Source organism: Orcinus orca, chromosome 2 (assembly GCF_937001465.1).
Source record: "Orcinus orca chromosome 2, mOrcOrc1.1, whole genome shotgun sequence".
Lineage (NCBI taxonomy): Eukaryota > Metazoa > Chordata > Mammalia > Artiodactyla > Delphinidae > Orcinus > Orcinus orca.
In genome coordinates, this window is record NC_064560.1 from 96,733,790 (window position 1) to 96,745,983 (window position 12,194).

Genomic DNA, 12,194 nt, shown 5'->3' on the forward strand with positions numbered 1-12,194 from the left:
TATTGTAGTGGCTTGACTACAGATAAAAATTATGATATTCCTGGTAATACTGTACAGGAATAAGAGGTCAATATAAAAGATGAAAGGACATAGGAAGTCAACTCTCTTTTACATTTAGTTGGAGGAACACTTTATTGAATTCACAAGTGGATACTTTTACTATCATTTTGAGAATTTCATCTTTTCTTACGGTATTCATTTGCATTTCTGGTAAAGTTGTGGAAAAAAAACAATTCTTATGTTCAGTCTATTATGTGTTCTTTATGTATGTGAGTCCTGCTGATAAGAGTTACATAACTATTATATGTTTCACATATCACCTAAATTTACAGAACTATTGACTGGGGCATATATTTTAAGAAATGAAGTATCAGTTGCTCTGGGTCTGTCCTTAGACCTCAAATAAGAGTTGGCACATGAATTTTGAGAATATGTTTCCTTAATCTCTTTTTCTTTTTTTAACTCCTTGGTACTCTTGCTAGATAAGTGGCAATCATTTTCTAATTATGTTATATATATTCCTAACCTTTAGTATTTATACCTTTTAAAAATTAAGTCCCTTTAGTATTTATACCTTTTAAAAATTAAGTCTCCTTATTGGTTATGCTTATTTCACAATTATTAGTTTTAATTAATGTAAATAGAAGTTGAACAAGTAATTAAGCAGATTACTTATGTGGCTTTTGGATTTATAGATGTCTTTATTTTAAAAAACCAACCATGTTTGCTTTTAAATCCTGCAAGAGGATTCATTATCCTAATGAGAACAAAAATAATTATAAACTATCATTTTGAAATTAGTGGCCCCATAGTTAATTTCAACATATGTTATATTTTGATTTTTCTTTTTTATAAATGATAGAAATGCTTGATTTAGCAGTGTCTTATCTAGCAACTTTCATGCTTCCTCCCAAAAGTGAAACCAAACTATAAACTTAGATTTAATGTGTTGTAACATTTAAAGAGAATGAAGCTGTTAACACACAACTGTTCAGTTAGATTATATATTTTTTAAACTATAGTTATCAAAAGAATAAATTGAATCCTTCATATTTAAAACAAGGACTCTTTCAAGAAGAAAGAATGACCTTCAAAGACTAGCCTAAAACTATAGCTGACAGACTTTTCTTGTGCCTGAATAATTGAGGGTTGGCAAAAATGTTGCCTCATGTACAGTTTCTGTGAGAATCAAGCACAGTAACTAATTCAAGATTCTGTCTTAAATCATCACTAATAATTATTCTTCCTTCTTAGGTAAAAGTAATGATTTTTAATTTTCCTGGATATATTACAGTCTTAATGAGACTTATGGAAAATCTTATAACTTGTTAAAATTTTTTTCTTTATTGTTTACTTTTTGATTGTTTAGCTCTTTATGTTATTCTTTTCCTCATGATGTCCCTTTTTACAACTGCATGTCAGTAAGCACAAAACTTCAAGAAACTATTATTTTAGCTAAATATAGTCATCTGATTTAGTAGTTTTTGTTAAGATATGAGAACTGGAAGAAATAGAATGATTGTACATTAAGAACAGGACTTGGTAATTTTCTTCCATGGGTAGCAAGGGTAGGCATGGATAATTAAGAAATTTAGGCTGTTTCATGCCTTGCCCACTTTGCTGTAATCAGTTAGTTGGGTACAAAGTATTTGATAATCTAGACTGTGTTTGATATAGAGAAGAAAGGAGACTTCTGTCCTTAAGGGACCTAGTATAACAAAATGTGTAAATATTAAAGAGCACTTGAGGGTAAAATTATGTCCTCCTAGTGCTTAGTGTAATGTGGGTACATTCTAAATAATTTATTTGGGAATCTTTTGATTTATCCCATTTTCTTTTTCTCCTGAGTATTGCTCTGTATTCTTTAATTTAATACTGAGCTTTGAAAGTTACTGAATTATATACTATGTTTTCACAGGATATACTCTTTTACTTATCCTCTGTTCTCCTAGGATAATTATCATGACACACACACACACATACATATATATTTACACACAGACATATATATTTATATATGTAGCCAATTTTTATTTAATATTCATCTTGATTCACATAGTTATGATTATATATTTTAAATGGTGTTCCTTGATTTTTTGTTTTAATTATATTTTTCCATGTTCTTAGAAATGCTTCATTCTTAATTCTTGCATTACCGTCTGTTGAGGTAGATTTACCTCGTATATTTGACCATTCCCAGTTCTTGACATTAAAGTTGTTTCTGTTATTTTACTAACAGTAAGAATGCTGTGATAAACATCATTAAACATAAGGCTTTTTCATATCTTATATTATTTCCTTAGAATTTACTTGAAAAAATTGAATGGTTTTGCTAAATATTGTAAATTCTTCAAGTTGCATTTTGGGAAGGGAGAGTAAATATTTTATAAACTAATCTGCCACAAAGACTGAATCTCAGAGTGCAGTGGGTTTTAGAAGTGCTGGAAACCAAGTTTCTATAATGTATTATGGTGATAAATATACTTTAAAAGCTTCAGTTTTTTTAAAGTGCAAAGCCTGATAACTAATGAAAATGCATACAAGATGGAAAGTGGGTAGTATTTCTTGTACATTTCATCTCAAATCTAAATATTTTAACATTTAAATTTCAAAGCTGAAAGTAAAAGCACTAAATAGTTATATTCATTTCCCATATTCTCTTTAAAGGAATTAAGGTATAAATGTTAAAAGATTTTAGCTAATTCACACAGGGAAGATGTGAAACAAGTGACTATTAAACTCCACTTCTCTCTGAGACTCATTCCAAGGTTGAGACCCCATTCTCTGGGGATTCATCTTCCTTGTTCATGGCTTTTTGTGATTGTCAAGGAATGACTGGGAACCAAGGATCTTTAAAACAATATGTATTTGAAATAATAACAAGTGTGCTTTCTCTGCTTGTGATTATTATTGATCATATTCTCCTTTTGATAATATTGATATTGTATTCTTGGTTATAAAATGTTAATATCTTATAGGTATGTTTATGTTTTATATTTTCATATATATTATCTCATCTGATTTTTAATTATTATATATAATGTCAATAATATTTCATTAGCATTAATTATAAAAATAACGTCATTAATTTTAATGTGTGTTGACTAAAGTCACAATAGTTTTGAGATAGTTAAAAAATACATGTATTTTAATGCGCTACTATTTATACTTGAATTATTTTATGCTTTTAATTGTCTTTAGTAATAAATTGTGCCGGCTATTTGAAATCTTAGAAATTCTTCATGTTTGTATTAAGATTGTAATTAAATTTTCTTTTCTACCAGGAATATAATTCAATACACGCTTGTACTTCTCATGCATGTTTAATGTATAAGACCAAATATTCAAAAATATTAAATATCAGTTATCTTGGAATTTTATTATGTGTATATCTACCTCTCTGTAAATCAGTGGTTCTTAACCTTTGAGAAGGATCACAGACCCCTTTTAAAAATCTGATGAAAAGTATGAACTGTCCTTTGAAAAAAGTTCAGAAATATTTTCAAAATTTTATATTCTGTTATGGTAGTTCATAGACCTCCCAAAGTCCTTCCGTGGATCCCAGGGTAAAGACCCCTGTAATGTTCATGTCCAGTTTTAGTGTAGGTTCATATTAATGAAAATGTCTGATTATTTCTGGTAAATATTTAAAAGCTTCTGAGTTATGCAACAAGATGTATTTTATTAGAAGATCACTTAGTGTTTAATACTTATTTGTCTTTTAAGGCACAGTGAAAGTTAATTTATACTATGAATATTTTTCTAGCTTCACGTGCCAATCTATAGAATTGTGCTTTTGGTTTTAATAATTTTTTCCTAACTGGTACTGTTATTATGATTAGCTAATATAGAGTATTGGAAATACTATTTGGATGCATGTACAACCCAAATCTTGAGTCTTCTTTTCTTTTCAGAATCATATCAAAAAGTTAGAAGGAGAGACTTACCGATACCACTGTGTTATTCTGGGAAGGAAGAAGACAAACCTTATGGTTACAAATAGGTATTGACTTCAAGTGACATTTTTTAAAATGCTGACTATATAGATGATAAGAATTTTGGAGATTAAAATGGCAGAGAATTTAGATAACTATGCTTCAACTGCAAAATGTTCATTGTCATAGAATCACAGAAATACAGATCTGGATAGGTCCTTTGAGATCATCGACTCTGACCCTCTCATTTTGGAGATGCTGAAACTGAGACTTAGCATGGTTTAGGGGCTTAACCAAGTTACACAACTTCTGAGAGACGGAGTCTAGAATAGACTTTATAAGTGCAGCAGTGATACCTTTATATGTGAATTATAAATCCAGTTATGGAGGGTGAATTCATGAATCACTTCTTCTCACTAGGTTTTATTTTGGATGATTAGCATACCTTTTAAAAGGCTGGTATTATTTCTTTGTGTTCCAGTTTTTTCTAAGTATTTTGGGAGTGGTAGATAATTTTTCCCAATAAAAGAACTTGGACTAAACTACTAAGTTTATTTTCCTGAGATTTACCTTACATCACTTATTCTAATTATAGATTAATAATTTTCAAAACATTCTAAGTTATGTATTTTGTAGGACTAAGGCAAAGCACTTACAGTAGGTAACATCTGCATTAGATTCCTTACTATTGCATTTAAATATATTTAGGTGGCAAGGAGAGAAAGGAAAGCATTAGGGTTCAGGCTTAAACCTACAAGCTGTTTCTAAGAGAGAGTTAACTAGTCTTCTGATTTGCCCATTAATTAAGAAGTGAAATATTCACAAAACAATCTAAAAAGTAGTTTTTATGCTTTTTATGTAATTCAGCACTAAGCAGTGGAAATCAGTGGGGGGTTTTTTGTTTTCTTTTTTTTTTGGTAATATATAATACTTTAGTACTTGTTTGATTTAGGCATTTGGTAGGAATATTAATGTGTACATTATACATCTGTTTTTTCTTCAGATAAATTGAAAAATCATAGTAATTTGAAATCTAATCCCTTATAGAGCTTTTCAGGAGGCAATTAGAAAAATAATATTCCTGACCAATGCAATGACAGTCTCCCTTAGATATGAGTGGGTAGCCTTAAGAGACCAGGGTTGGATGACTGAATGTGGAAGAGAAGGGAATACAAGATGACTTTGCTGTTTTGGCCTGAGTACCATTTACAGTAATTTGAGGGAAACGATGATGATTTTGTTTCTGTTTTGAGCTTAATGAGTTTGACATAGCTTTGAGATATCAAAGTAGAGGTGCCTCAGTAGTCAGGGAGACATATAGATGCAGGTTATACCTGGAATAGGTATACAGATAATTGGAGTTTAGGTAAAGATCTGGAGTTGAGATCTAAGAAACCATCCTGAGAGAATATGTTAAACAGAAGAAGACCAAGACTTGCACTCTGGCAAACATGGTGCAGGAGGAAGAAAGTGAAGGAGATTGAAGGTGGCAGGAGAACAATAATATTGTTCAAGAGTACAATGGTCAAGAGTAGAGTTTTAAGACAATCAGAATGGTGAATTGTGTTTGATGCAGTGATTTGTAATAGCTATCTTTAACTCTTAGCTCCATCATCTGATTCTCTACTAGGCAGGAGGTGGGGGGTGGAGTCCACTTCCTAGAGACTGTTTGGAATGTGTAGGGGTGTTGGAAATTGTTGCAATGATTAGAGGCCCTGCAGGTGCTTAGTAGCCTGGGGCCAGGGATGCTGTACTTCCTACAGTGCACAACACAGTCCCACAATTTCAGTAGCACCTGTGCTGAAAAATACAGTGCCAGGGGTCTGTATCAGTCCTCACCCCATTGGTCACCAAGTTCATTCAACTCTACCTTATAAACATCTAGAATCTAGCTCTTCTTCTCACAGCCAAAGTCAAAATTTCTTGAAAGCCTCCCCCACCCCCCGACCCCTGCAGAAAAAACCAAAAAACAAAAATCCTTCAAGATCTGGCTCTAAGCTAATTTTCTCACCTCTGTATATATCCAGTAGTCCAGCTACAGACCTCCACATTCCTCAGATAAATCTTCCCTATTTTTTTTTAGAAATATATTTTAAACATTTTTTAAATTAATTAATTTTATTTATTTGTTTTTGGCTGCATTGGATCTTCGTTGCTGCACGCAGGCTTTCTCTACTTGTGGCGAGCAGGGGCTACTTTTCATTGTGATGCGTGGGCTTCTTATTGCGGTGGCTTCTCTTGTTGTGGAGCGCGGACTCTAAGCACGCAGGTTCAGTAGTTGTGGCTCACGCACTCTGGAGTGCAGGCTCAGTAGTTGTGGTGCATGGGCCTAGATGCTCCACGGCATGTGGGATCTTCCCAGACCAGGACTCAAACCCATGTCCCCTGCATTGGCAGGTGGATTCTTAACCACTGTGCCACAAAGGAAGTCCCAGATCTTCCCTGTTTTGTACTCCTATATATGTTAATGCACTGTTTCCTTTGTCTAGAGTATAATTTCCCTTTCCTACCTAGAGAACTTCTTCCTTTCAAGAATCAGCTCTTAACACTACCTACTTTATCACCACGGTCAGTCCCTCTCTCCCGTGTGCCAAAAGAATTTTCTACACACTCTGCTATTGTTCTTATCTAACTGTGCTGTAGCATTTATTTGCAGGTTTATTTCCCCTTACAGCCTATGGGTACCTCTCAAGCAGAAACCTTGTCTTCGTTGTTTCTCCAGCACCATACACATTTGTAGAATGAACAGTTCTACTTTCCTAGTTTTGCTTTCTGTAATAGAAACTTTAGAATCAAGTATAGTTATATCAGTAACAAATCTGAATCACACACTGGGAAATCAATGTGGATGCCCTTTAAGGATTCTGTGAATTTTTTTTTAATTGCTTTTGAGTAAAATGGGATACTCACTCTGTGATATAGTACATCAGTATTAAAGTGTTCAAACCTGATATTTATTAGTAGGCCTAACGTGAATCTTTGCTGACATTTGAGGTTTGTGACATTTCTTTCTTGATTAAAAGGCATATGTGATTGACAGTAAAAAGCAATTAATAATTTTCCAAGTAAAACATTTTCAGGGGCTTCTGCCTTTATTGCTTCCCAGATGAGAGTATAGTCTGTTCCTTATGTGTTTTAAAGAGCATGATTTCAGTTTTCTGTTCAGTTAAAAAAAAATTAAAAAAAGACACTTTTCTGAATTTTGCAAGATTGGCAGAAGGGGAATTTTTGAAGGTCTGCTTTGTTACTTGTGCCATGTTTGCTCTTTATTTGACAGTTACCTTTTTTTTTTTTAATGTGAAGCATACGTTTTTTAGTGTGCCAGGTTATAATGCTTACTGAGCAAGTAATACCGTCCAGCAGAGTGAAATATTAGAGTAATTAACTGTCTTTATCACTACCTATGTGTTTTTGTTTCCTTTTGCAAAATAGACGAGTGTTGTGTATAAAGGAAGTTGAAATCCTAGGCCATGTGTCTGTAGACTGGCAATACCCATTTGAAGATTTTGTACAGTCTCCTATTGTTGATGGAAATCTGCTCAAAATTTCAGTTGAGGTAAGAAAACATGAATCACACCTTTAGAACCAGGAGTTTGTTAAATGAATGGAAACCAGTGCTTTCTGACTCTGTTTTATAGTTAACTGAATAAAATGTTTGAAGTATTATTATTATTATATGCTGAAAAGTAAGGAAAGCTGTATTTGTGTTCTGTACTTTAGTTTCTGACAGTCCTTGATTGCATTGAGTGAAATATTAAATTTGTTCACTGAAAGAATTAGGTTTCTTTTTGGTAGAATAAAGCATTATTGAGTAGAAGGGTTTTTTTTTAACTTCATATGGATACTATTGTGCTATAATCTTAAATACTTCTGGAAAGATTCCCCATTTTAGGCTTTTAGGAGATTATTATAAATATTATGTCTAAAACACTCACATTTAATAATATCTGACATTTATAGAAGGCTAATGCATTTTAATTATGTAATAATGCTTTCATGTCTTTCCTCTACATTTTCTATGGAAAAACTTTTTAATTATATAGCAAGTAATTACCAAAAATGATACCCCATCTTTTGCTTAGTTCGTAAACTCACTTTACTTTGAAATGTATAATTTTTATTATATATGATATAAACTTATTTTCACCTCTTTAAAAAAAACTAGAAATTACTATTCCAAAGATGGTAATTTCTATATTTTTTCCTAAACAATAATTTTTTATTGTTTAGGATATTTCCTAAACAATATCTCTATTCCTGAAACTATCTGAAAAATGTTTATCATAAAATTCAGTAGTTAGAGATATAAGTACTATTATCCTTTAATTAACTTTCTTTTCATACAAGTTTACAAGTAAAAGAAACTACCATGAAACCATTCCATTTTGTATTTCAGCCTTACCTCATTGTAGAGTTTCAAAATTGAAATGCCTTGGTATATGAAACATAGTTTTTAGACTAGGAAAGATTGTGTCACTATGCATGTATATTACAGTTTCCTCAGTTATCACTTTTCTTTCACATCAGTGGTGAGAATTGACTCAGTGTGTTTTACATTATATAAGAATTTTATCTATCAGCCAAGGAAATGAAGGGTTTTTTGATTTGTCAGATGTGATGAGTTACCAAGTGGTATTTCTGTAGGCTATTTATCATTGCCTGCAGAAAGCCATCATTTTATGCAGATAGATATATACTCATCCAATTTCATAAATTCTAACAACTCACATACGGAACCACTATCCTTGTACCAAAATGATTTATTTCTTATCATACCGAATATGTGTATTTGGTTAGTCTAGTGATTATAAAATAGAGTTGACATTTAAGCACTCAGTTAAAGGTTATGATTTTTTTTCTTCCCCATAATAATTTCTTTCCTGTCATTGTTTGTTTTGAAACAGAAACAAGGTCTGTTCCAAAAAAGAGACAGTGCCAATCAAGGCTGTGTCCAGAAAATTTACCTGCAGGATGTCACCACAGCAGAGGTAAATGATTTATTTTAAAGAATGCCCTCTCAGTGTTTTCACTGCAAGTTGAAATAAAATGTTATAATTAACAATACTTATTACTTTTCCCAAAAGATCTACTAGTTATAGCTTTGGATGGATATATATGCTTAAAATAATATGTTGTGGGCTTAACAGGGCAGAAGGGTCTTAGCATGACGTGTATTAACTGTGTATTCTTGTCTTTGGACCTGTGTGGAGAGCTCATACCCTTGGTTTTGTCCCTTTCTCCTCCACCATGTGAGCCTGTACTTGTCTTTACCATTCATGGTAAATATTTTGTTTTCCAGAGAGCATGTCGTGCCATTGAGGATGCATGGTCAATGAGACAACAGCAAAAATTGATGAAGCAATCATCACTGAAACTTCTCAGGCCCCAAATACCATCTTAATCACAGATCCCAGGGGGCTGCAGCTGGGAGAAAAACCAATCACAGTCTTGTCTGTAAACCACTCTTCTTCAAGGAAGCCTTTAGTTTTGGAATTTTTTTCTAGAGTAGTTAGTTTTGGATTTTCCATTTTTCCCCCTTAGTTTTGGCTCTAATTTTGTAGCTGTGTGTATGATAGCAGTCCACTTCTACACTGCCACCTGGATGGGTCAGACCCTTAAAGAAATATCACTTTAAACTCAGAGTGAAATTTCCATTAAAATTGTGAAACAAAGGGTAATAGCTTGTTTTTAATTAAAGTCCATACTGAAAAATAAGAAAGGAGCTTAGAATGACTAGTGTTCTGTGAGAGCTTTTATGGACAAGTCTTTGAACAAATGTTGTATATTTTGTTCAATAATTGAACTGATACAACATTTTTGGTAAACCAGGTGATTGACTTAAGAAAAACCACTAAAGGGAGACATGACATGTTTCCTATTTTCTTTTCATGAAAGCATTATTTTCTCCTAATAAAAACACGTTTTGATTTGGCGCTTATTTTTCCTCCTTGCACTGTAATATAAAGACAAATGGAAAATCAAACCTTAAAATATCTATACTCTGTTCTCTGGAAGTTTTGGAGATTATTTACATGCTGTTTCGAGATGAACTTATATGGCATGATCAATGTGCTGATGCATGAAAATATTGCACTTTAAGTTTTTCAAGAGTCAGAAACATGAAAAAAATGAATATTTTTATATTTCTAGAACTTGTATTTTATAAGTTGAAAGATTTTTAAGGGCATCATAATTAACACTTAATTTTAATGCATACGTAGAAATGTATTTTAAATACTTAGTAGGAATAATGAAAGAGCTCTAGCTGCTTTATATATAAATAAAGTAAGGCATCTAACAACACTGAGGAAAATCATTGGTAGTATCCTTTGAGCGAGCAGGCCTGTAAGAATCAGCTCCATACACTCTCATTTTTGTTCTTTCTGCATCCCATTTGTGCTGGTCAGAGATGCACTGCCTATTAAAGCTTTTTAAAAAATGCTCAAAAGTACTTAATTTCCTTGGATGAATCTTTAAATTTGCTCATGGTTTTTAACATGGCATTTACTTCAAATCACTGAATTAATGATGAAATGAAGTTGTGCACAAACTTGATTTGCTCTGTTTTTGTTGATATGTGTGGTAATGTTTCTACTATCCTTATTCTTGTTTTTTAAGACTGGCCTTACAACTTTAAAAAATTTTCCTAGTTATAAATTTACAGTAGACTCCAAAACAAAGGGTATAATAACTAATGCCCTAAATATTTGATATGTTATGGTGGTCTTTGCCTTTTTCACCATCACTTTTTTTTTCTGTCAAGGAAAATATTACATTCAAAACTTCTAGCTTTAAGCAGAATTTCTGTTAATTGCACTTTATTCAAGTGTACTAATATTTTGTGCCTTTTAAAACTGACAATCAGGAATTTGAGGTATCTGATTATATTTTTCATATGAATCACAGCTATTGACAATATCCTAAATATTTAAGTAATTATATTGTACTGATGGCATGTACAAAACACTGAACTAAGAAAAAGTAATTTATAGAAACCCATAAATTCATCATCTCAGTTGGCTCAGAAATAAAATTCCAATATTTGTACCATTTTTATTTGATTTAATCCCCTGGGACAGAAGTAATTGATTAATAAAGTGTAATAATGTCTATTGTGTTTTTTTAAATGCTTTGAGAGTCAACTGCTTGCATATGAGAGAAATAAAACATTTGGTACGTTGTTTACAGGTGTGAAAACTTTGTGGGTTTATGTTACATACTCAATAATACTTGCTTTTACTTTTTGTGAGAACTTAGTTTAATAGTTACGGAGAGCTTTTTAAAAAAATTTTTATTGAAGTATAGTTGATTTACAATGTTGTGTTAATTTCTGCTGTACATCAGAGTGACTCTGTTATACATATATATGTATGTATGTATATATATTCTTTTTCGTATTCTTTCCCACTATGGTTTGTCACAGGATATCGAATTTAGTTCCCAAGAGCTTTAAAAGATACTAGGCAGGGGCTTCCCTGGTGGCGCAGTGGCTAAGAAATCCTCCTGCCAATGCAGGGGACACTGGTTCAATCCCTGGTCCAGGAAGATTCCACATGCCACAGAGCAACTAAGCCCGTGTGCCACAGCTACTGAGCCTGCGCTCTAGAGCCCGCGAGCCACAACTACTGAGCCCGCGTGCCACAACTAATGAAGCCTGTGTGCCTAGAGCCCGTGCTCTGCAACAAGAGAAGCCACCACAATGAGAAGCCTGTGCACCATAGTGAAGAGTAGCCCCTGCTCACGCACAACTAGAGAAAGCCTGCGCACAGCAATGAAGACCCAACGCAGCCAAAAATAAATTAAAAAAAAAAAAAAAGATGCTAGGCAGGAAAAGGTTTTTCCTGGGGGTGTGGAGCCCCTTTACCACACTGGAGACCAGTGGCACAGATCTTCAATACTGAGAGAATACAGAGAACAGATGTGACCAGCTGCCACACTTTGAATTTGTGGCCCCACTTGCCATGTCTTCCATGCTTTCTGTCAGTCGCTGACTGTGGGTGGCAAGGATGCTGGGCAGGCCCACCCCTGGGAGACAGGGAGCTCCTCTGACAGCCGACTTCGGCTTGAAGACTCCTCAGTGGCCTTGCAGAACCTTTCTTAGACTGCACGGCAGTTTGGGGGGCATCCACCCCATCTGTCTCTGTCTCTCCGTTTTTTTGTCTCCCGTCCTCCACCTCCTCCCACTGGGAACTCAGACTACAAGTCTGAAGGCTTTCCCGGTACTGGGTTATTCACTAGGAAGAATAGCCTGAGGAATAT

The 12,194-nt window shown here is 33.6% G+C and overlaps 1 protein-coding gene across 1 annotated transcript in view; it reads left to right on the plus strand.

Moving 5' to 3' along the window:
- The window catches only part of VPS13C (vacuolar protein sorting 13 homolog C), a 176,583-nt gene extending 165,465 nt beyond the window's left edge, over positions 1-11,118 (plus strand). The window contains exons 80-83 of the mRNA XM_004274700.4: positions 3,915-4,003; positions 7,368-7,491; positions 8,840-8,923; positions 9,235-11,118. Of these exons, the coding sequence (XP_004274748.2) occupies positions 3,915-4,003; positions 7,368-7,491; positions 8,840-8,923; positions 9,235-9,336 (399 nt within the window). The 3' untranslated portion in view covers positions 9,337-11,118. The remainder of the gene's footprint in view (positions 1-3,914; positions 4,004-7,367; positions 7,492-8,839; positions 8,924-9,234) is intronic.
- The last annotated feature ends 1,076 nt before the right edge of the window (positions 11,119-12,194 follow it).